The 25,930-nt window shown below is 40.3% G+C and overlaps 1 protein-coding gene across 2 annotated transcripts; it reads left to right on the top strand.

Annotated features, from left to right (window-relative positions):
- Positions 1–24,123, top strand: lcorl (ligand dependent nuclear receptor corepressor-like). 2 transcript variants are annotated; one of them, XM_084715373.1, is made up of 8 exons: positions 1–122; positions 1,082–1,147; positions 3,465–3,553; positions 3,703–3,829; positions 6,926–7,144; positions 7,270–7,351; positions 15,657–21,017; positions 22,133–24,123. In XM_084715373.1, coding segments are annotated over exons 1-8 (6,039 nt in total). In that variant the 5' UTR covers positions 1–28; the 3' UTR covers positions 22,134–24,123. The 2 variants fall into 2 exon arrangements, with proteins under 2 accessions (XP_084571499.1, XP_084571500.1); XM_084715374.1 differs by lacking the exons at positions 15,657–21,017; positions 22,133–24,123 and adding an exon at positions 9,032–10,507.
- The last annotated feature ends 1,807 nt before the right edge of the window (positions 24,124–25,930 follow it).

Genomic DNA, 25,930 nt, shown 5'->3' with positions numbered 1-25,930 from the left:
AGGGAGAGAGAGGGGGGAAGGAGTCAGAATGGCGGCCGTGCACTGCTCCAAATGCACGGCAGAAAGGAAAGGGTTTCGGCGGGAACTTGATTTCTGGCGACACAAATTGATACACTGCGTTGGTATGCTCCATGTGCAGTTTCATATTTTGTAAAAAATCAACGAGTTTAAAAGCGATTTCGCCCGGTAGCAGAGGGATCGCTACCCCGAGCTATGTTAGGTTGCTAGCTATTGCTAGCTAACATTAGCTAGCCAGTAGCCTGGCACCATAGGTGGCCAGCTTTAGCCGTTAAGTTAAGCTGGCAGGCAGGCTAATATTTACCAGCTGGCTAGCCATCCGAGTTGGCTCCTTTTCTTTGTCCATCTGAGCTAGGTTGCTAGTCGCCGGTGCTAGCTTTTCACATATTTTTGTATGACAGAGAGGATATCGAACATGTAGCATTAAGGCGTATCATATTATATGCAGCTAACAGATAGTTACAGCGCTAGCTGGTTTTATTTATTGACTAATATGTTGCTTATGCTAATGCCAAGCTAGCAAGCTATGCTAACATGTTCGCTGTTGATGTTATTTGGGGGAGGGGATTGTTGCTACGTTAGGGCTGTGAATGTCAGTGCAATATGAGAGAAGCATACATCTCGCTTGTCTCGGGTAACGGTCTTCCATGAACCGATTGCTATTCCGATCACAGTTTTTTATGCTACAGAAGCAGGCAACCCCAGACTACCGTAGTTCACCCGAAGTTAACTTCGCTGCCTTTGTTTTTGTTTATCATATTTAGTCAGCGTGACATCACACTATGACTACACGAAACAAAAAATATTACTGAAATATATATGCAACTGCTATTTACGAGTTGTTTACCAAGTGATGATAAGGACTCAGTATTAAGCAATACAAATGTGGTAGTCTGTAATTTGACAGCTGACTAACATTGCACTTATCTATCTTGTCAGACTGGTCTAGTTGGGCACAGGCATTAAGTTAGAACACACATCGTCCAAATGTCAAGCATTTCTAGTATGCAGATCTCGTTCATGTCAGTACTGAAGAACTGTCTCTGTTTATATTGTCTTGCAGGGTTTGAAAGCATTCTGGAGGGAATTTATGGCCCAATGCTGCTGAAAGACCTCAATTTATTTGATGGTGGGTCATTGTGTTTGTATGGTGTATAATTTATATTTATTTTCAACAAAAAAAAGACCAAAACTAACTATGTTTTTGTCTCCTAACACTTTCTGACCTCACAACACAGTGTGTTGCCCTTAGAGCCAGGGACATTTGCTCGTATGATGTACATCTTTAGAAGATTGTCAAAGATATTTATTTTATTACAAGACAAGACAACACATTTGCCCAAACAGGTGGTCATGGAAGATTTAGGCAAATATTACTTAGACAGGAGCAGACAGTCCATTTGTTGTGGAATATTTTCAGCCATGGATTGATTCACATTTGGTTCTCCATTGAGTATTTACGGTAGCGGGACAGTGTTTGTAGAACTGAGTCACTGTAAACATGCGTTCAGTGTTGTGTGGCACATTCAAGCTTCCTGTTTGCCAGGTATATAGGGATGGGAATCAAGAACTGGTTTCACTTGAGAAGCTGTTCCAAATTATCCAATCCAACAGAAGCCCTCACTTTATTAATTCCCCTATAGACGATGGCTTGTTTTCTGACAGTTGTGCATTGCCAAACAGATTCATGTGTCTATGGTCCTGGAAACTTGCAACGAGAAGAAGTCATCACAGAGACATAATATGAAAAATATATCCCCACCTGAGTTACATGCATTTTTGCTGCTGTTTCTACGTTGTGTTCAGACTCAGATAATCAAACAGTTGCATGATACTGAAAACCCTATGGCCTACTTTTTTCCCCACAGAAAATTGATCAGGCGTCAATAAAGAATTGGACTGATAAGCAGTATTGTTAATGGCATTGATATTGATAAAATCTTATTAATTCACATCCCTATTATTTTCAACTGCATAATGTTAATGAAATCCTATGCACAGCTGCTCAGTTTTAAAAGCGATTAATTTAATCTTTTTCTTTAGAGTTATGGATAGATACCCCCCTTCCCCCTCATGTGCCTCTCTGAGTGTAAAGCAACTTGGACAGACATTTTTACATGGACAATGACGTCTCGGTCCATCGGACCCTATGGCAGTTGCTGCCATCCTGATGTACTTCAGAATAAAAAAGAACTACAAGAAAGGGAACTTACAAATATTTGCAGTATATAAAATGTGTACCCTTGACATAAAATACAACAGTGGCACTGACAAACTTTCTCCCAGTATTAGAAGGCAACATGGTGCTGAACCTAAGTCAGGTCAAAGCAGGAAAAAACAACGCTAGTATTACATGGTACACTGGCCCCTAATTGCTCCTCGTCAGCAGTTTTTCTGTGAAAGATGCATCTGTGAGGACATTCCAAAATGTTGCCATACACATCACTATCCATTGTGTGGCAGTGCATATTATTTTAGGTCATTTGGTCTGTAGTAGTAGTAGTAGTCATAGTAGTAATCTGTAAGACCCTTTTTGAGCCAAGAGGGAATCAGATTATGTCTGTTTCTTTTTGGTCCTCTCAGTCAAAATTTATACCCGTAGTCCAGGTACAAATAATGCCAATTAAATGCAATTAATATGAAATCAGAAATCAATAAAATGGAATTGCAGCTAAATTGAATCCTATCAAGTCAAATGTGAAATGTAATATATTGGATTGTTGCAAATGTTTGCACTCCTGACAGGGATATACACAACTTTTCACTTGTGGTAGCTCTACCATGTCCATTAGCTTGCAGTATGTCGTCATAGGCCACTAGGACTTCCACGAACAGCCAAACATGCAGTTTGTTTGACACTGTCCCAGGTTTGCAGTGCCATCTGGGGTTTCAGGCTAGACAAGAACATAATCAGATGATGTGTGATAGAGACCTGGCAGCCATGATGAATTGCTGGGTGCAAATACTGTTTGAGTGGCATTTATTTATTTCTAATTTTTAAAGCACTGATCAAGTCATATGATGTTACATTTGCAGTAAATTCAACAGTGGAAACGATTACAGGTATAATAACCAGTCCAGTATTGTCATAAAGCAGTCCTGCTCTTTGCTGCAATCGTCATCTGCAACCAGAGATATTAGGGGCCGTAATTGTGTTGGTCTAAATTGTATAGTGAAAGAAGCAAAAAATCCTGCACACTTAGGCTCTCACAGTCAGAGTTTGTAATCCGATACAACCTTCTATACTGAAGGATTTTCTCAAGTGCAAGAGTTCGGTAGAATGTGTTATTTATTTAGCAATAATTCATACAGCAATATCTTGGCTGAGACAATTCATCACTACTGCCCATAGTCAAATTCTGTATTGGGTAACGGGCTGTTTGATCCTTGGTACTTCCTAAAATTTAATGGCTTGTTATTTTGTTATATGATTGTATGTCTTTCAGACTGTGAACCTGAAGAGGTGGTTGACTGGTCCCCAGAAGCAAGCTGCTCCCAATGTTCTTTCTGTAAACTTCCCCTGGACAAACTCAGTGTAAGAACTGTGCAAGTGAAGATGATCCGTGTGTGTGTGTGTGTGTGTGTGTGTGTGTGTGTGTGTGTGTGTGTACATATATATATATATCTTTTTCTCATGGTAGTAAAAAAAAACATTAAGTATTTTTTTCAAAATTTTTCTTGTAGGATCAAGTACCTTCAGCCTCATCGCCCCTCTCCTCCCCCTCCGATTACTCTCCCTGTCTGGCTCCAACCATCTCTGAGAGCAGCCAATCAGCACACAGGTTCCTCCAAGCTGTGTTTCATAAGAAAGGTGGGTTGGGTGTCTTTCCGCCTTGTTGAGCTTGGCAGCGTGTCAGCTTATGATCAGACATAGCTCCTGTAGTAGGCACATAGCTATCACCTTTCACCTAGTAGTTACTCAGATGCCATCTAAATAGAGGCCTTAGTTATTACAATTTTCTACATTACTCTAGGTTGGTGTGAAAATTGGAGGGGTCGTTTTTGGTGTATCTACCTGTAATGGTTTCAGATTGTTTGGGCATTTCAGCATATTGGCTTGCCATTAGCACAATTGTGTGCTGTCACTAGCTGTCTGAAGACTATCATGAATGTATCCATAGCCAAATTGTCAAATCCCATTTTCGCACCTAGCTAAGTATTTGCTGTGCAAAAAGTTTTGGTTTTACATGCTGAGGTTTGACTTATCCCTTTCTGATGTTGCTGCTGGCACATTTCATTTGTTTAAACATAAATTTGATTCATCTTGTGACATGCGATGTGCTGTTCCTCTGGATAATCCAGACCTTCAACAGTTTATAAAGGGACAAATTCTTGCAAGTCATATGATCATATGCTACAACAAGAGTTCCTAAAATGGGGTTGGGTGTCCTCAAGGGGTCCTTGAGGTCAACCCAAGTGTTATATATGAATGTGAAAGTAAATGCTCCAGCTTAGACCAGGTTAATGCTAAATACTATATTTGCAAGTCAGCCGTGTAGTTGACAAAGCCACTACAAGCCACCACAAACTTATATTTCTTTGGATTTTGGAGACCCCTGGGGACAAAGTGGTAGTGTTTCCACTGTAATAGCCCCCAAAATTAACATAAAAAATAAAAGTAATTGAATAAAAAGCTCCTGCTTCTTTTTAACTGGCTAAGGACTACTCTTTAAGCCCTTGCATTATGCTCTAAAGTTTATATCATGATATCATTTCAAGTCCGGACGATAGCATATTTGTTTTCTTGAAATTTCAATGTACTATATACATTCAATACTTCAGAGGAGTTAGAGCATGGCAACTGCATGGCAGCTTATTACTGTACTCATAACTGTATTTTAAAGGATATACTTCATGTAGAACAGAGGTATTTTAAGAACATTTAATGTGCAACACTGCAATAATCAAATGTTACCACCCCTTACAACCACCATCAATTTTTCAAACTCAAACCATGTCCACATAATGGAAGATATATCAGCCTTTTTTAAACCAGCTCCTTGTTGTTATGTGCACTTTAAATTGTTACAAACAAATTCAAACCAATGTTGTCTGTATGTAGTCCAATTGCATAGCTTATTTTGCCACATAGAAATCTGGCAATGACCTGCCATTATCGGTTAGTTTAGTGTTTTGGTGTAATTTGTTATAATGCTGCAGCTCTGCAGCATGCACACAAAAATAGAGAGCAAGGTCAGCTGAGAGACTGTGGTAGAGCCAGTGAACCAGCTCAAAGATAAAACAAAAAACAGATTTAGTTACTTAAAAAGGTTGATTTTTCCCACCTTCAAATACTTTTTTTCCTAATATATTGCCCAATAAGAGATTCCTGTAAATTAGGACAGTTTGGAGACACTTGTTGCGTGTTGGGACCAGGAGAGAATTCAGGCACAATGAATTTATTGCAAGATGGTAGAAAAAACACTCTGTGGGTACTAGGGTTGCAAATTTTGTGCATTTTCCTTTAACTGATAGTTGAACACATTAACAATCAACAAGCAATTATTCATCAATAGTTAATAAGTAATAAGATACAAAACACCCATCTTCTTCTAAGTTTAGGATAGGTTTAGGTTTTCTGTTAACAATTGTAGCGGCACATCAGTTGTTTGAAACATTATTTCATGAAGTATAAGCAGTTTAAATGAACAGAATAATAAAACAACAAGGCTTTTGCTTGAAACGACTGCTCTTGTATGCCTGGCTTTATTCAAAGTGATAGTTCATCCAAAAATTAAATTTCACTCGATATCTACACACCCCTGTGCTGATGTGAGGATGGGTGAAGACCTCCAGTTCACAAAACACTCCAAGAGCTTCAGTGGAAAACAGCGTTGCAGCCAAATCCAGTACAGTTGAAGTGAACAGTGACCAGTTTTAAAATGAAAAAAAGAACACAAAAAAAACACACACACAAAATGTCTCCATACTGTTCGTGTGGAGTAATCCAAGTGTCCGTAAGCCATGACATTAAAATTTGACCCCAAAAGACGCCATTTACACCATGTTTTTAACCTAAATGTCAACTGTAGCCTCTGAGACCAGATCCGCGTGCACACGCCTGAAGCGAGTACACAAGCTCTTGCTCAAGCAGCGCAGCTGCAGCAAAGAAATGATGTTCCTCTTCAATGCCAAAGTCCTCGGACATTTTCTTCTTTGTTGAAAGTTTGCGAAGTCAACCGTGTGTGTAGCAAGTCACTATTTCTGAGCAGATCTCTCTCTGTTGTCTGAGTCGCTTCCAGGTAGCATGTAAACACAGATGTGAAGGTATTGCAACATCTCCTATATCTTACTTGGGCGAGAGCCTGTGTACCTGCTTCAGGCATGTGCACGCGGATCCGGTCTGAGAGGCTACAGTTGACATTTAGACTAAAAATATGGTGTAAGTGGCGTCTTTTTGGGGCAGATTTTAATGGTGCGGGTTACGGACACTAGGATTACACCACACGAGCAGTATGGAGACATTTTGTGTGGGGGTTTTTTGTGTTTTTTTTTTTTTTTTTTTTTTTTTTTTCATTTTAAAACTGGTCACCATTCACTTCAATTGTACTGGATTTGGCTGCAACGCTGTTTTCTACTGAAGCTCTTGGAGTGTTTTGTGAACTGGAGATCTTCACCCATCCTCACATCAGCACAGGGGTGAGTAGATATTGAGTGAAATTTAATTTTTGGGTGAACTTTAATTCAACAAATGTCTCTGCCAAACAACAATATCAGATATGGTGCAGTTGCCAGCATTTCCAGATGAACAAGGCAGACCAAACCAAATCATGAAAATAACCTATGAGCTCTGGAGAAATGGTACACAAAAATACCTTGTGGGTAATGGAAATCATGCTTGTAGTGTTGTGGGGTCAAATTTACTCCCTTTTATAAGTTCTGTCTGCATCTGTGCCTTCTTCATTAGATGTGCCCATTGGCTGTGATTCCAACATCCCTCCGGTTGCCCAGGAGCTGATGAAGAAGATGATACATCAGTTTGCCTTGGAGTATGCGTCCAAGTGCCTGCTCCACACCAGTACAAATGGTGTTAAAACAAGGACCTCATCACCATTGTCAGAAACATCTGATACCCCTCTGGACCTCACAGTGAGCCGAACCCAGGAGGAGAAAGAGAGTGAACCAGGTAGGGAAAGCATGGAGCATGTTGTGAATTCAAAGCCAATAAAGAAATGTTTCCAGTTTCCAAATCTTTACCAAAGTACTTTAACTCAAGCCCTAACCAGTTTAAATAAATTCTTCCTGTAACAGATGGCGTGCTCGACCTCTCCAACAGGAACTCTGCCTGCTCAGCAACTTCATCAACATCCTCATCTAATCACAAAGCCTCAGGGTAAGAGTTTTTTTTACTCTTGGATTTCCTTCGCCTGTAAATTTTAGTGGTAGTTGCCTTGTGGCAAAATGCAATAGAAAGCCCTATCATTACTTATGTTTAAAACTAGGGTTTTTCTCTAAAATACAATGATAAATTTACATGACCAAGGCATTTTTGTTCAAACCCACTATGACTGAAACATTATTTTGCATGTGAGGAAATCCCCATTTCTGACTGAGTTCAGTACTATTGTCTACTGCATTTCCTTTTAGGTGAATAACATGGCTAAGATTGGAAGTTTAGCGTTTACTGTGTTGTTACTGTCATTTTCACCAGGCTGCTTGATTTAAAGGGTAACTTCGGTATTTTCCAACCTGGACCCTATTTTTCCTTGTTTTTGTGTCTACTGAGGACAAGAATTTTTGAAATTGCTTTGGTATTTAGGGTGAGCTGCAGCCGCACCTTAAATCCCTTTGGACAACTGTGTACCATCAAAGTACGTCCACTGAAAGTACCTGTTTATGTCACTGATCGTTATAAGTGTCTGACAACATTATTCAACGGATCCCTACAGAGAAAGAACTTTTTTTTTTTAAGAGTATGATACATTTTGTCTTACCAGAAACAGTTGTCTAGTTGCTCTTGCCAAACTAACCAGAATCCATATATGAAATGGTAATTTTTTGAGGTCTGCAGAAACATAAAACTGAACGAAGATGGCGATATTAAAATTACTGTTTGATAAAGGGAGTCTGGTTAGTTTGACGAGAGTAATGAAACGGCTGTTTCCAGTTAAATAAAACATAACTTACTCTTTTAAGAAAAGGTCTATCTCTGTAGGTATCCTTTCCATAATGTTACTTTTAACAACAATCTGAGAAAAAAAAGAAGAAGAAGAAGAAGAAAAAAAAAACTCTTTCAGTGGACTTAGTTTGACAATGTGCAGTTGCTGGCTACAGCACTCTCCCTCAACACTGGACCAAATTCAAAAATGTCCCTGTTAGCTACTTGGACACAACAACATTTTAAAATTAGATCCAGGTTGAAAAATAACTTAGTTACCCTTTAAGTTTACAAATTAACATCTCCCTGGCCTGAATGACAATGCATACTACTTTTTGGCAGTTCTTTGGGGTCAGTTCATTGGTAGTCATTATGAAGAGGTAGCTTGTGTTTGATGTTTTGGTTCTATGGGGTTGACTCTTTTATCTCTTGAGCGGTAACGTCACAGCAATGGCACCGTATTATAACATTTGACAACAGCTCATGATTGTACAATGAGAACATTGCAGTACCTCACAACGATTTTACCTCCTTTTTTACTGATCCAGTTATGATGAGTTTGATTATTCAACCTTCGAGCATGTAGGACTCTCACTGAAGGATATCACAAAACTACAGGGGTTGTGTGTGCGCGTCAAAGTAACCCCAGCCATTCACAGACTGTCCCACCTGGACGTGAAGAGGCTTTGCCACACACAATGTGTGTGCATGAGAGACACACAGCAGCAGTGTGTGTGAGGGCGCAGAAACAGACTGAGAGCAGACAGACATGAAACATAACAGTCGCAGTGATGTTACCAACACAAGGCATAAAGGAGTGGACCCCTCGCTCTGCACCCCCTGTCCCCTATGCCAAAATCAAACCCCCTCCATCACCTCCATCCTGACCCTGCTGTTTGGTCCTCCCATCCTTAGGAGGCAGCGCAGGCAGAAGGAAGAGTACATTGAGAGGAGCTTGGAGCTGTCTGAGGGGTTGCTGTCCAAGGCCTTGAAGGATATACGTTCAGGGAGGCTGCAGGAGCAGCGGGCCGCCTTGCTTTATGGAATACCTCTTCACACCCTGAGGCAAAGTCTTGACGGCTGGGCAGATGGAAGGCTGGGAATGCTACGTCAACTCGCACCAGGAAGCAGAGATTTCAGGGATGAAGTGACATCATACAATGTGATGTCATCGATGCTGGGTGGCGAAGCCCGCCTTGTTCTGCAGAAGGTGGCGGCATGGGCAGAGCGGGCAGAAATTGGGGGAGCTGCAGAGGAGAATGGAGACTTGAGTTTCCCTTCCTCCTCTCTTACCTTTTATCAGCCGAGTGGTCTGCAGAAAACCCTCCCCCACACTTTTCCCCAGCTCAGGGATGCTCTCCAGCCCCCGCCAAGCCCCACCCCCAGTCTGGAGCCAGCCACGCCCCTGCGTATTCCTCAGGTCCGTTCAATGTCTGACCACAACAGGTCGGTCCCAGCTGAGAGTTGCAGCGTGGCTGAAAACCTACATCAACGAACCTCCTCAACAGAAGGTACTGCCAGTTCATCAACCGCTTCTGCAAGACCTTCATCTCTCTTCAAACTCAGACCTCCTTTCTTACCACATGGTGGTCCAGGCATTGCCAACCACTCACCTCATCGCCTGGGACAACGGGGGTCCTCGCTGGATGATTCAGAAGAAGGGGCAGGTGGCCGGGATAAAGACAAGCAGCCGAGAAAGAAACGTGGAAGATACCGGCAGTACGACCACGACCTGCTGGAAGAGGCTATCAACATGGTGATGGCAGGTCGCATGAGCGTGTCTAAGGCCCAGGGAGTTTATGGGATACCCCATAGCACACTGGAATACAAAGTCAAGGAGCGTACCGGTACACTGAAGAATCCACCCAAGAAGAAATCTGCCAACTTTTGTTCATCCAATTCCAACTCATCTGGTTCTGGTTCCATGACCAGTTCCACTAACTCAGGGACTCTCGCCTCTGCTGCTGAAGCAAAGAGGTTCTAGACCACGAAACGCCTCCAGAACTCCTCAACACTTGAACTCATCACCTCTTACAAGATAAATGTTCTCTGGAGACACTTGTTAAAACACAACACATGCCTTTTACAAAATATATGGATATCGATATTCAGGTCTTTTAACTATGTCTGTAATGTGATAGTCACACTTTTAACTGTATTTCTCCTGCTTAGTCCTGGGCTTTTATTAAAGCAGCTACGAGGTTCAGCATTTTTCAAGAGGTGTTGGTGCTCATTGCAGCTTTTCAACAGGGGCTGCTAAACTCAACAAACTCCTCATAGCTTCAGTTTATATTGTTAAATCTAAACAAACTTTAAAGGATATGGCTTGCATTATATTATCTGTTTACTGCTATCAACAAATTTAAAGACCAAAACTAAAAATGAATTTTATCCTACTAATGTGTTTTCTTCATGACTAAAGCCTGATATATTCAAATTCTCTGTAGCCTAATTTTTTGTAATGTTAGTGACAGATTTTTAGTGGCATATGTGCACACACTCTGCACAAATATTTAAGTCTCCCCAGGAGACAGATATCACAGCAGGTTTTCTAAAGAAAAAAATTATAATGCCGTTTACAATGTTTTTGGGGTTTTTTGCAATGGTATTATGGGAGCAAGTGAAAATGGCAAAAAAAACTGTGTTTTCTATTCATTAAAAATCAAAGGCAACTTATTGCAGGGAGAATAAAACAGCACTCTGTTCTCAGTGTTCCAAGCAACCTTACCAAAAAGAAAAACAACAAAATATGCTTAATTTGTAAATGAAGAAAGGCACCCAGGGCATATTCCACAAAGAAGCAAAAAAAAAATTTTGGAGCTCAAAGTCAGTTAAAACAGCAAGCACAAAATTATATATAATATAAATATAAATATAAAAGTGCACAGGGCATTGATAAATGTCAATAACAATGACAGACCTGATCTTTTCAGTACCTGTGACAAAATGAAAAAACAAAAAAATAAGACATTGAGTCAGTTCATTGAGATTCACATGTATGACGTTTGCAGTTGACTGCTCTGATTGGTGAAAATTGCAGGACGCTGAGATGATTGGTCAAATTTACAGAAAAGTGGCGATTTGACAAATTTGCAAGGTTGCACTCTAGACACAGATTTGTTGAATTTGCGTAAATTGCTGCGATCAAAACATTGCAACTTTCTAGAGGGACTGATTAAAGACGTCATTTTTGTCTTACTGGCTGATTCCATCAGGCACAACTGCCAGAAGCAGCCGTTTTAGACAATGCTGTGGTTCTACTAGAAATGCAGCAGTGCATTTCAGAGGCAGCTCTCTGCCCTGTCCTGCAGAGAATAAACGCCATTTCTATTTTTGATAGAAGCTGCGTGCGTCAAGCTCCATAGCCATGTCAGACATAGTAACAGCATAGAGAATCTGGTGAATTTTCAAAATAAAATGCCCTTTGCAAACTCATGATTGTAAAAACAGGCAAAAAAGGAAACCATTTAACTATGTATCCTACTTACAAATGGTAGAAGCACAAAAGTTACCAAATCAGCAAAATTTGACCAAGTCAACTAAAACTTGCAAGGAAAATGCTCCACCTTATAAACACTTGGTCATCCTGGACTAAAACGTTGCTGCTTTAGTCTACTACTTTTTTGATTGATCTTGCTCTTATGTGCCCCTGTTTAAATGTGTGCATTGTGCAAATGTGCATCATATTATATATACAGTAATTCTGGATTAAATGGAGTTCTACAGCACAGTGGTATCAGTCTGTGCCTAAAAAGACTACTTTTCAGGCTTAAGCAGTTGTTGGTTTTGGTCTTGTGAGGAGATTTGTTGTTACTAATAACAGGATAAAATAACACCAGCAGTATCCTTAAAAAACTTTAGGAAATTCTTAACTTTGTCCTCATGTTTATAAAATTAGGTTTTTCTTCAAGGAGAAGAACTGACATTCACTGTCCACCAGATTGCCCAGGATCAAGCATGAGAATCACAGTTGTGGACCTCTTAGAGCTTGGAACTAAAGTGTGACTGTCATGTTTGCTAGCTGTTAGATTGTTAGGTTATTCAGGTTTGATTCAATTCTTAAAGCTCCTTGTTAATGGAGCATTGATGATTGTCATTTGCAGCTTTCTATCTCTCTCTGGGTATTTTACCCAGCTTACTGAAGTGACTTAGAGCCATTATAACAGATTAAAAACTCATTGCTATTGGTAGACACCTCTACAAACAGGGAGATTGTACAGTACAAACTGCTGTGTTGGCTACATCTTCATTATGAGTTTTTGTTGAAGAGATTACTTTAGAAAGCCATTTTGTGTCCACATAGTTTTTCCTCTCTTTGTGCAAGCTAGTCTAAACATTGTATTGAGTGTAGTTGGAATGCAACTGTGCAGCATGTTTTAAAATGTGCACTGATAAGCTTGAGAACTATATGTTATTGTGTATGTGTACTGTTTGTGAAAGATGTTCTTTTATTATCACAGATATTTACTGATTCTGCTACTGTAGCTGTATTAATGTAAACCTCATACATGACTGCTGCTTAAAACTTTAGCTACTGGACTGTTTCTCTGGCACAAAGAAGCGTAGCTACAACAAAGACGCTCATTTCAACTGGAATTTAGTGTATAGATGGGGTCAAATGTTATTGATGGTTGATTGTGAAGGCTACTGGAGGTTACAGTAGTTTTTTTGTGAAAAGTCAGCAGTGTGACAATGACTTGATTCAGTGCAAGGCTTACAGGCTTCTTTGTCTGCGTCTGGCAAAATGTTACGTCTACACTCATGTCTGTCTCTGAGATGGGCCTATTTCCATTAACAGTGCTACTACCAAAGCAGCAGTTCAGGGTTACCCACACAAAGCTGCTTCGATTTGTTTTGCTGTGATGTCAGCCTGCCTGTCTCTTTCTCTCTAACCTCGTTGCCACATATACCTCTGAACTTATCTGCCTATAGCCCAGTATCAGGTTTCACATCAAGGCCTCTGTGTTATGATGCTCAATCTGCTGGGGTATGAGCTCTTTTTAGCATAGGAACACTTATGAGCCGTTTGTCTCTCAAGGAACTACAATTAAGTGTAAACGTATTGCCATCAACAACACTGAAACTTCAATTATTATACAGTCGGTCGGCCGTTAAGTGGAGTGTGAATGAATTTTTAGAAATGGTTTCAAATCTGCCCTTTGGTATTTTCAAGAGATCTGACATTTTCTTAGCTGTCACCCAGAAGCAGATTCCTTGTTGGTTAACTTTGTATGTGTCATTTGTAATTTTAAGGCTAACTGTAAAGCTGTTTGATTTGTTTTAATGCTTTTTCGGTCAGGTTGTTTGGCATTTCAACCTTTTTAACTTTGGCAACTATACAAATACTGATGTCTCCGCTCTTGAATGTCTCTACTCATAACAGAACACAGTGCCTGTGTCTGGGGCTACAGCATAGTGCAGCATGATGTCTCTACTCTGGGAAGTATCTGCTATTTATATCAAAGGGCCAGTTTGTGAACAAGCCTAAACACCTCTTAAGAAGTAGAAAAAGGCAATTATTTCATTGCTTAAGTTTAGCTGCAGTATATTCCGGGAACAAAGCTGGGCTTGTTTTCAAATGGAGCTTTTTTTTCCTTTTTTTTTTTTTTTTTTTTTTTTTTTTTTTTTTTTTTTTGACTGAACTGCTGGCAAATCTTTGAAACGACTTAACAGAAATCTGCTATTTATGCATAAATCAATTATTGCACTATGATTTATAGGAAGCATTTTTATTGTAGAAACCTTTTTGTGTTGTTGCAGCATACTATTATTATTTATTGATTGTGCATCAGAACTGTGATTTTACTAGTTTGATTGTTGTAGTTCTTGATTTGTAATGGGGCACTTTGATGCAATGTGAAATGTGTATTGCTTCAGCTGCATGAACGCTTTTAAATGTTTGACTATATAATTTATTTAGTCCTGAAATGAAACCCCTGACTATTGTCGTTGTTCAGTGCTTATGTTAAGAGGAAATTATTTAAGTGATGAAAAAAAAATGATTATAATAACAAACTCAACAGTAACACTACAGAATGTAACTCTTACACTGCATCCAGCCCAGTTGAACAGGTTGGGATACATACAGTACTTAAATTGTTGAAAATACTATTTATCAAACACTTGGGTAATTTTAATGTTATTTAAATCAATGACTTGCTTTTGTAAATCACTCACAGGCCTTGATTTAACGGTTAGTTGATTTGAACATTAGATGTTTTTTAGATCTTAGTTTGTTGGTGAAAGTGCTGTTGAAGAAAACATTTTGGTTTTAAGCGTTTCTACAATCGTTCCTTCTGCTTGTAGCAGAATGTCATCATTTGCCTTCAGCAACTCATCAATAAAACAGTTCTCTAATCAGTCAGTTGTCATCATTTTACTAACATAATGGGTTGTTTTAGGTTCTTGTAGATTATTAACCACTTACTAGGACAATTGTTTTTGTTTTCAGGGGACTGCCTTATTATGCTGTTATTGGAAATCCATTCCAAAATAGTTTGCTCTGTCCACCCCCAAAACCTTCTAATCAATTTCAGAGCACACTCACATTAATTTGGGTGTTTATAAAGAAAAATGTCATCACAATGTGTGTGTTTGAAAATTCTTCTTATCACTTGTTAGTATTTGGTCGAACGTGTTTCATTAACACTGTATACTAATATTTCATTGACAGATGATGCCAGCAATGTATGAACAATTTTTATGAAGTTGGATTTTAGCTAGTGTATTATTTAAAGAATAACTATGTTTTTCTAATGATGTTGGTAAATGCAGACAATGCAGTAGGCTGCAGTTGGCACATGCTGCAGGCTAAAAACAGCTTTTGTAATCCAGCAAAAATGTGAGCTTGGGAAGTTAAATGATGAAAAGGGAATAACATTGTTAACTATAAGTGTGCATTTGAAGTAGTGAATTGCTGTCTACCGCAACATTGTCCTTTTGGGGCTGCTGCTAAAATCTGTAAATGTTTGTCTCATTAAAGTACATCTAGCTTCTCTAGCATGTAGTATTTACCAGAGAAACAGGGCAGACAGGTGGAATATAACTTTTGGAGGATTTTTTTTAAAAGTGGGTGTACCATAACCCAACATACAATGCTGTTCTACCTAGCTAACTAATGAATCTAAGCCCTGTGCTGCTAAATGTGTAAGTTTGGTTGATGTGTAGGTGTCATATAATTGGCTGGTTCAATCCTATGTAAGGACATCAGATTTTGTTTTATAGGAAAAAAAAACTTCATTGGATTTTGGCATAAGAATACAAAGAAATTGATTTTTTTCCATATATTGTTGAGTATGTGTGGGTATGATCTAAAAGGATTAAGAAGGCATTCTTCGTAACATTTAGACTTTAAACAGGCCCCATGATTACAGAATATTCAGACACGGATGAAGTGGAAATCATACACCAGACCATGATAGAACATAATATAAAGTTTAAAACATAATCTGACTCTGTGTGAGAACTAATTTGTTGTTTGTCATTTGAAACTGGGCTCAGCTATGAGTAAAACCTCCAATCTTTTTATTTTTGCATCTAGCTCTCTGCTGCCATCGCTGTCAGAAAAATTGGGAGATTCAGGACAGCGAGGGACTAATTGTCATCAGAGCTCTGCGTTGGATGCTGTTCTCCACTCGCTCTGCCCATCACACAGTTCCTTACTCTACCAGATCCTGAAGCTGGCACACCAGGAAAATTTGCTGTTGTTCCTTAATCACAGACCTGTAGATCAAATAGAATCTCACTGCTGTCATTGTGGTGTAAACCCACAGGATAATGTTACCCCTAATGCAGTCCCATTTAGTGAATGTAAAGCCCATAACAGCAGCCCATACTACCCTTTAACTGATTGTGATCATCAAGGTCATGGCAGCACAATATTTCATCCAGGAGACTGCAAGTCCACTTGTAGCATCCATCACTACCCTTTAACAGACTGTAAAAATGAAGCTCCTCGGGGCTCGAGCCACTGCTGTTTGCAGAGGTCCAGGGTGGAAACCTACACTGTTCTTTGCCCCAAGAGGCTGCACTGCATTTCCTGCGAAAGCCTGGCTGTAGGTCGTATCAACAACATAGTGTGTTCATTTGTATCCTCTCCTTCATCATCCAAATCCCCTTCACTGTGCACTCACTCCTCTAGTTTATGCCCTTCCTCATCGATCTGCTGTAATCAACACAACCCCCACTCTTGTCTCTGTTATTCAAACCATGCCTGTCTGACGCAGGTCAGGAACACAATGGAAAGAGGGATTGGAGATGGTGATCCTCCTTGTCCTGTCCTGAAAAGGGAGCAGAGCCCCTCACCTCCCCCTCTGTCCCCTATCCCTTCTGACATCAATAAGAAAACTGATGAAAAGCCACCCTCTCTCCTTCACCATAGACAAGAGGATGAAGCTGACCCAACAGCTAAATCTGGTCCTGTGAATGCAATTCACCAGGAAGCAGATAAAGATACAGCTACAGAAGATGAGCAAGAGTCAAAGACTCTAAGAAGTAATCAGGCTGAGCAGAACCCAAATGGGACCTTACTGCAAGATGTTGTGAATCGCTTCAGTGAGAAACTGGAGACAATCAAACCAATAGAGAAAGACCCACCTCTGGTTTCCACACCTCTTAATGTCTCTGAAAAGGAACTGCCACAGCCGCTCCCAGCAAATCAGAACTTGCAGTTTCATGCTGATGCCCACCTAACAGAAATCATCACCACAGTGCTTCATACAGACAGTGCTAGTGACTACAGTCTCACTGAGCTGTTCAATCGTCATGATAGCAAAGAGCCCAAGTCACCTAATACCCGCTCCCGTCGTCGCCAAGAAGTCCTTGCTGCTATGGCAACATCTGCTGATGATGCTTCAACCAGAAGGCATACTTTACAAATTAAACGAGAGCTTGCTATGTTTGACCAGACTTTCAGTAGGAGAAGGGGGCCACCAGCAAAGAGAGCAAGGATGAAAGATGAAAATGTTACCCGAACTACATCGAACACTTCATCAGATTCAAACCTAGTTAAAGAGGAGTCTAAAAGAGAAATGGGGGTAAGTGTGAAACCTGTAGAGAATCATAGAGTAAAAGAGGGACCAAGGGACATTCTTACTGGCGAAAGGGACAGTGATGAAGTAAAAGAGGAGATACAAACAATTATAGTAACAGAAGAAGATCAGATCATCAAAGCAGAGGAGAAAGAAAGGGAGATATCCAGTGAGGAAAAAGACCTTGCTCTCTCAGAAGCTCAAACACCCACCCTCGAGCCGCCGAGCAAGTGTGACAAACAAAGCTCAAAGGGTGATAGTGTACAAACACAGGTTAAAACTGGGACTGCATCTTCAGCAAAAACGTGTGGCAGGCCCTGTAAAGAAAATGGTATTGGTAGCGGTGTTGGAAGTGATAGGAACAATGAAGAATCCCCACTAGGTCAAAGTTCTGACAATGACAGTAGACCAGGAAAAGGTAAAGATTTTCATAGGGAGAGGCAGAAATGTCAGTCAAACCACTCCAAGGAGGCAAGGAGATCCAGGAGAAATATAGTCCCGCCACAGCGGTTCTCCTCCTATGTCACAGAGCCCATGTTCTTTCTTGCATGTTTCTCTGAAAGCGTCTGTAACCAGAGAACACAGAAGGACAAGGCATTGACATCTAGCACCCTGGATGCCTTACCCAAAGATCCAGATTCTAAAGATACCCAGCTCGAATCAAGAAGTGAAACCCCTCTGTCCTCACCTGAGCACAAACGGAAGCTTGCGTTTGAATCAGCCCATAGAGAACAAAGTGGACCATCTTGTAAAGAGTCAGACAGTCTATCCACAAACCAGGTATTTCCACAAAATGTGGTTGCCAAAGAGAAGAGTCCTACAAAATACAGCTCAGACAATGGGACAGATGGCAGTAATTGTGGTGCCAAACCCTTTGGAAGGCTACGATCGTCTCCAAAAAGACTACAGAACTCAAAGACTGCTTCAGGTACCACCAAAAACACATCAGATATGGATGCCACCTCTGCTACTTGTGTTGAGAGCCCTCCCAACTCCCAAGTCCAGTACACTAGTCCAATTAAGCTCATGTTTGTATCACCAGTAAAGGATAAGGAAGGTGTCAGATACAGTCTCAAATCAGCAGGATCTGGTTCTAGTGGACAGGCAGAGGAACCCTTTGACCCATGTGAAGAGTCGTCATGGTCAGGGACACTTCAGAGACATAAAAGCCAGAGTACTGATTCTGCTACTTCACACGTAAAATCTTTTTCTCCACCACTAAAGTCTGCTACCTCACCTGCCAAATTGGCTTGTTCACCACCCAAGTCTGCTTCTTCACCACGCAAGTCTACTTCTTCACCACGCAAGTCTGCTTCTTCACCACGCAAGTCTGCTTCTTCACCACGCAAGTCTGCTTCTTCACCAGCCAAGTCTGTTTCTTCACCACGCAAGTCTGCCTCCTCAACACCCAAGTCAACTAATTCACCAAGCAAGTCGTCTTCACCAGCCAAGTCTGCCTCTTCATCAAAGTCAGGTTCTTCATCACCCAAAATAAGTACTAGAAGGTCAGGTGAAGGTACTCCAACTAAGCGTGTATCTGGAGCTGAGAGCCAGAGATCACCAGGTGACTTATCTTTCCATGAAACTACCCCACCAAAAAGGCGCCCAGGTCGGCCAAAGAAGCTGGGACCACAGCTGGAGCAAAAAGTTAAGAGGCCAATTGGTCGCCCACGCAAGCAGAAGGCTGTAGATTCAGAAATAGGGGCAAAAAGAGTTGACGGAAAATCTGATGCGCCATCTGGCATTGATGAGAACGTAAACAAGAACCTCAAAATAACAGTAGTTTATGGCCGTTCAAGGAGAAATAAACGGACAGTGTCGGAGGGCTTTGACCAGCTGCAAACAGAGTTCCATGATGCTTGCCAAGCAGTGGGCCTTAAAAGAGACTTGGGCATTTTAATGCACAACTCTAACACAAGCTCAGGTAGTATCACAACAACATCCACAGAACTGTCAGAGAAATTACATTTTGTCAGCCCTGTGAAAGAGTCTGCTCCTCAGTCCAGCAGTAACATCAAATGTCAGAAACGGGATGATTCTGTACCCTCAAGAAAACCAGGTAGACCTGCAAAAGTTAAAAAAATCTCTGGAATCTCAGTTACAGTAACCACAGTGTCACCTCGACATCGTAAAATTCTGATAAATAAGGATACTCGGCAGTCTCCTGAAACACTAATTCATAAGAAAGTACTTCTACCAGAATTCAGATCTGCCAAAGAGCCTTGGACAATCAGTCGTCAATCAACAAGTAAAAGCAGTCTAACAGAGGAAGGGAAAGAAACAAAGGATGAAAGTATAGACAAACTGCCAAATCAGCCTGTAGCGGTGCGTCACTCAATGAGAGTGAGAAAGCCATCAATCCACTTTCTGCATGCTGTTGCCACAGCCTCTTCTAGATCATACAGCCACAGTAATGCTCTGCTACGGCGCTCTAAACAACTTCTGCTGAACAAGGCCAACAATGAAAGGAAACAGGCGGAGCAACAGAGTGGTGTAGAAACTTCAGGGGAGAAAAGACAGCTCTTTGGACAAGAGAGGAAGAACATCTCTCAGGACCTGAGCAGAGTGGCAGGGGTGTCTGTAGACTCAATATTTACCCCAAAAGAGACGCTAAGGTGGTGGGCAGCATCAGCTGAGCAAAAGACTATGAACCAGGAGCTTGCCAGGCGAATACGACTCATCTCTGACACTTGGGTCTCAGACACTGTGGAAAATCAAGAAAAAGATATTTCCTTCGATTCTAAACTAGGCACTAAAGGTAACAGGAAGTCAAAACATTCCTCTGTGGTTCGAACACTGTTTGACTGCCCTCCTAACAAACCAAGGTCCTGTAGCATGCAGCAGCTCTGCTCCTGGTTTATGCAGACCACAGAGACACAGTCTCTGGCTATTGTCAAGAAGGCAAGCTCCCGTAATCCTTATGAACTTGTGCACTTCCCTCGTTCTGCCAATAAAAAAAGTATTTGCCACAGTCCTCAGGCAGAGCGACTCCGCAAACACATGAAGAAATTTGCCAAAATGGTGCCAAAAAGTCCACTGCAACATCAACAGGCTCAAAGACGGTTGAGAAAGAAAAATAAGGCACTTCATTCAACACGTAGTAAGCGACAGCTTTTCACTCCCAGGTTTGCAACAGGCAGGTTCAATCAAGCAGCCCGATGGAGGAGTAGCAGAGCATTTGGAAAATACCAGGCCACTCTATATAGAGCAAGGACAAGGTTCTTAAACCAGAAAGAAAGGAAGACGTGGCAAAAGAGGCAGTGGAAAAAGAAAAACAAAAAAGCAGCTACAGTTTGTTCATATGGACAAGTAGGGACTGGACTGCAACCAAAACGTAAAGCATTACGCAGATCAGCAAAATATCAGTTATCTGACAGTTTGGGGAACAGTTCTGCCGCCAGTTCTGTTGACCAAACTCAGGAGCCTGTGGATGTACCCAAAGAGCAGAACCTCTGCTCTAAAGCCTGGAGTCCTGAGAAGTTAAAGGAATGCCGTGTGTTTCTAAGGAAGATCAACTCTCCAGACAATGAATCAACTGAGGAAGAGTGGGACTCCTGTACTGTGACACTGGATGATGGGTCACCCTCTGCATACCTCTTTGCAGGAAGGGAGAGAGAACTGGTAGGAGTTGTTAAAGCTGTGAAAACCGAAAGAAAAAGGCGCATGAATAGGACTGCCTCAAGTGAGCGAGCAGATTCTGCACCTAAATCAGTCCAGGGGCAGGATGAGAAGCCAGTGGGGAGGAAGAAAGGCAAATACAAAAGTCCTGGGGTTGTGTCTCTTGAACCACCACAACCACCACCAGCGAAGATGTTGAGACAATCTCGAATGAGAGGCCTAAGCGGGCCAAAATGGGACGACTTTGTGTGTTGGTAACTATACTTGCTTATTTTATTGAACATATTTTAAGGTCCAATGTGTAAGATTTAGGGGATCTATTGGGAGGATACAGCAGAAATGGAATCTGATATTCACAAGTATGATTTCATTAGTGCATAATCACCTGAATATAGCAGTTGTTTTGTCATCTCATGGTGTGTTCAGACAGAAAGGAAAGTGGATTTTTGTCTCGTGTTGCTGGAAAAAAATCCCCTTTCTAATCCCAAAAGTTAGAAAAATAAACATTGAGCTTCTCCTCCCCTGGTAAACTGGTCTTGATCAGAACAGAATCCATTGTTACTCCGCTGAACCGTACTTCCTCCAGAAACTCTGGGGTCTCATTTATAGAACAGTATGTATGATCAATTTTGATCTTAAGTATGACTTGCACAGAAAAACATTTATAAGTAGTTACTGAGAAAATCATAATTTGAGGTGGAAATTATCTTATCTCAAAGCCAAGTGTATACTTAAGTGATTTTCTTGCTAGTTATGATGGGATATTGCAGTTAGACACAGGTGTGCCCAAGCCTGTGGCGAGGTGTACATTACTTTATGCTTTAGGAACAGTTTAATAAGAATTATTAGTTAAAGGTGTGAGATTAATTGCAACACATTCCCAAACTACATGTTTGGCAACCTACTATTAAGCCCGCTGAATAATACGTGTTATCTGGCTGTTATCCTCCAGAGAGTTTGCTTTTCTCTTTTGGTTTATGGCTATTCCTGACTAAACTCATGCAAATACGTGCATTTCTCATATTCACGTTGCACCATTCGTGCCTGGTTTTGCGTCTGTTTGTGTCTTTGCATTGAGTTTGCATGTAATCTACACCGGCCAACGCCACCAGGTTTCTACAGTAGCCTAAAAAGGACAAACCAGACACTCTAGAGTGGGTCTTTGGTGTTTTTCTTGATTTTCACAGGTGCTGTAGGTTCTCGGACATGCTTGGTTAGGGGAGGGTGATGAAGCTGGTCGCAGTATGCAAGCTCACCACTAGATGACACTAAATCCTACACACTGGACCTTTAACACATCATCAGCTTTTATTAAGCCTCAGCTTCAGATTACCAAAAGAATCAACTTGTGCTGTTTCTTTCCTGACAGAAAACTAAAAGAAGCATGAGGCCTCCTCCAACCTGGGAAAGGGACTGTGGTTTTAACGTGGTGCCTTTGGACATTGAGCTGACCACGTGGACTGACCATCCCACTATGGTTCAGTCTTACACTCAGCAATTATGTAGCAGTCTAACTTAACAAAAGCTTGATGTTGCACTATTTTTATCCATGGACATGTATGTACAGAATGTTTGATTTTATTTTTATCATCGACTTGGCCTTTGCCTTTCTGAACGTGTAAAGTACATCAGATCATTACGTCAAATAGAGTTTTAATGGGATAAGTGCTTATACAGTGAGCCCTGTCAGAGAGGCTGTATTGGAAGGAAAGACAAAGCTTGACTGCATAAAGACGGTGCCATCTCCCCCAAAACATACCTCATTATTGAGGCCACCACTTCTTTCAGCCAGTGACCTTTTTCTGTAAATCTTAACCTGAAACCTGTAACAGTTTTTAATACTTTTAAGTTATTATCTCCACCATAAAAATGTACAGCTCTGAAACCCCCCCTATAATTTAAATTTTTATTTATAGCAACTTTGGCACTGTTCAAATTCCAAATTGTTAATTTAATAATTTGTTTTGTATTTTAGATTTGATAAAAGTTTATAGACAATGCTCTCAAACCAAGCCTTGTTTGCAATAGTTCTGTTGATGCTTCAGTCACATGTTGTTTTGCAAGTAGCCAAAAACATAGTTCAAATGAAGGAATCTTTGGTGTCGACCAAGCCCCATCGTTACTCCAATCACTATCTTGCGCATGGGCCCCAACTACAAAATTGTGTTTTGAACAACAGTAACTGGCTATCAGCCTGTTCTAAAACCAAATATTTTTGTATTTTTTTCAAGTATTTTTCAAACTATATTTGCATGTCTTGGCACCAAACTGCAGTTAGCACAAACCTACATGTTGTACATGAATACATAACCAGCCCCAACACCCCACGAAATGTAGAGGTATATGTGAAGCGATGAAGAAAATGGCATTATGGAGTTGTAGAAATTAGATTCTGATTAATTTGTTGGTTTGTGGGAGTTGTCTTGTTTTAATTCAGTTACCTTCATGTGATTGTCTTGTTTTCACCCAAAGCATATACTGTATGTTAGTGTCAGATGTATTTCTTGCACTATTCCATCTGAGATTATTAATCCCACTACACAGATTCCTCCCCCCGTATTTTGCACATCCCATGTCCCACTACCAAACCCTACTGTAAAACTAGAGAATATATTTGGTGCAATACAAACCCAGATGATTTATCAGTATGTAGTAATTATTTTATTGCTGACAGACGAATGGATGTACGCAAGTACCAATGGCCTGGGATGTTACTTCAGTTGTCTCTATAGCCATGTAATGTGATCTGAAAAGAATATTGCAATACAAACTCTGTTTTTTTCCCACCTGCTTTCCTCTTCAATGAAGCAGAAAAATAACAGATCCTTAATTGTTATAATAGCATTAATTGTTTTTTTGTTTTGTTTTTTATCATAGCATTATTTACTGTTTAACTGCAGGTGGGAAATGTGTTGCTGTTTAGGTTTCCATTTTTGTTTTTTGTTTTTCCAAGTTGCAGCAAGAGACGCCTACCTCCACTGGGGCTCAGCTAGGCCTACTGCTCTTTTGCTTTTATCAACCGTGTGATAGACAAGGCCAGACAGATGATCGATAAACACTAATCTTGGATCAATATCATGCTTTTCCTGCCCTCTAGAGATCCAAGATGTCTGGCTGTAGGTCAAAACTTAAACTTGTATTGTGTGTCTGAAAACCCTTGTATGTGTGTCACTATGGTTGCCATTTCAACACGATGGAGGTGAGGTGGTGCAGTCTTGTGATAACCATTAGCCCTCTGTTGAAAAACCTGGTGCTAAACATCTGTTGTATATTTTCTTTATCATGTGTTTTTATACTGTCCATTACAGATGCAACAAAGACGTGTCTGTGATTGGAACAATAAAGAGTCTTTTGAAATAACCAGCAGGCAATGGGATTTTTAGCTGACTGAAATGAAACAACACAACCCACACCATACAGTATTGCAAGATTCTACAGAGGAGTACAAGGGCCAGATATAAGGGGATAACATGAGAATTTATTTTAAACTTTGAGAATGAAGTCAAAATGTCAAAAATTAACTTCAGGGCTTACAAGGGTCCTTAAACAGTCTAAAATCCAGTCATCTGAATGTAATCTTTAAAAGTCTTAACAATATTACATGCCTTAAAAATAGATTGGATAATAAAATTAACATTAGTCAACACTTAGAAAGCTGCGTTGACTTCATTCTCGCTATTAATAGTTTGGGGGGAAAAAACGTGTATTGATCATGCTGTACCAGCTAGAAAACAAAACCAACGTGCAGCTCTTGAAAATTATCAAATCTTTTGCATTTTTCTTGCCGGTGTAGATATGAAATAGGCCTTAAATTTAACTCATTAAAACCTGTAGAAACCTAAAAAAAAAGCTGAAAAAACATTTCAACTACATCTCAACATTTTGAATTTATTTTCATGGTGCAAAAAGAAATCTTCCTCCTGATTTTCTTTCTTAAACCTGGCACTAATATTTACAAGTCCGATTTAATTCTTGAAATGCAAAATAAATGAAAAAAAACTTCTTTTTCTGTGGCCCTATTACTCATTCTTAAGATCCTGCTGCACACCTGTACAGAACAAGATGATATTAAGGATTATTTGATGTTGGATTTTACATTGCTTTTTGTTCTTTGGCTGACACCAAGATAAGCACCTTTTCCACCAGCATAAAGTCTCTCTAGGAACAGAATTAACATGACAAGCCACTAGACAAAAAGACACTCCCTCTGAAAATGTACCCTTTCACTGAGCTAAATAAGAAAATACTACTGTTGTGGGTTTTTTTTTTTTATTGCGGGTGCCTGTTTCTCTTTGTTCTAGACAAAGTTATCATAATGATCAAGGTGGGCAATTAAATTTGTAGTGTTGATGGAATGCAATTTGGCTTCTCCTTGCATGACCAACCCCTGCAAATAGCAGCTTTGCAGTCCATTTCAGACACACAAAAACTCCACACCACAGACATTCTTGCATCACATGCACATTGCAACATCATTTTTATCAGCTTGTTATAAATATTTCACTTTAAAGAGAGAGTTCACCTCAAAATGAAAAAAGCATGTTCTTCCTCTTACTTGTAGTGCTATTTATCCATTTAGATTGTTGGTATGAGTTGCTTTTTGAGATATCAGCCATAGAGACGTCTGAATTGTATCAAATATAATTGAACTAAATGGCGCTCAGCTCATGGTGCTCAAATACACTTGAAAAACTCCACGACAACGTCTCTTTCCAGAAATGACGACCTTATTACTCAAGGTAATCCACAGACCTTGCGAGCAGTTTAATGTAGGAACTGTTTTGTTTCTATCAAACTGCACCTGCCAGCATTGTAACTAGCTAGCACAGTGGTGCTAATATTACAGCTCAACCAAGGAGGTGGAAATTTATGTTTACATCCTGTGCTGTCACAAGCTTCCCATCCATGAGTAGATGCATGCTTGTTTCTGCACAGTGATGCAGGCGAGTTCTGTGGAAAGAAAACAGTTCCTAAATGAAACTGCTTGTGACAAGACCTTTGGGTTATCTTGAGTAAACAGATCATGATTTTTGGAAAGAGACACTGGTATTTGGTTTTTCAGATACATTTTTGTTGGTGCTTTGAGCACCACATTCTCAGTGTCATCTAGTCCAGTTATCTTAAACACAACACTATGGTTGATATCTGTAAAATAACTCACCAAAAT

The sequence above is a fragment of the Lutjanus erythropterus genome, chromosome 3 (genome assembly GCF_056507025.1).
Source record: "Lutjanus erythropterus isolate fLutEry1 chromosome 3, fLutEry1.hap2, whole genome shotgun sequence".
In the NCBI taxonomy this organism is placed as follows: domain Eukaryota; kingdom Metazoa; phylum Chordata; class Actinopteri; order Lutjaniformes; family Lutjanidae; genus Lutjanus; species Lutjanus erythropterus.
The sequence above is the reverse complement of the archived record's forward strand: the minus strand, read 5'-3'. Positions and strand labels throughout refer to the sequence as shown.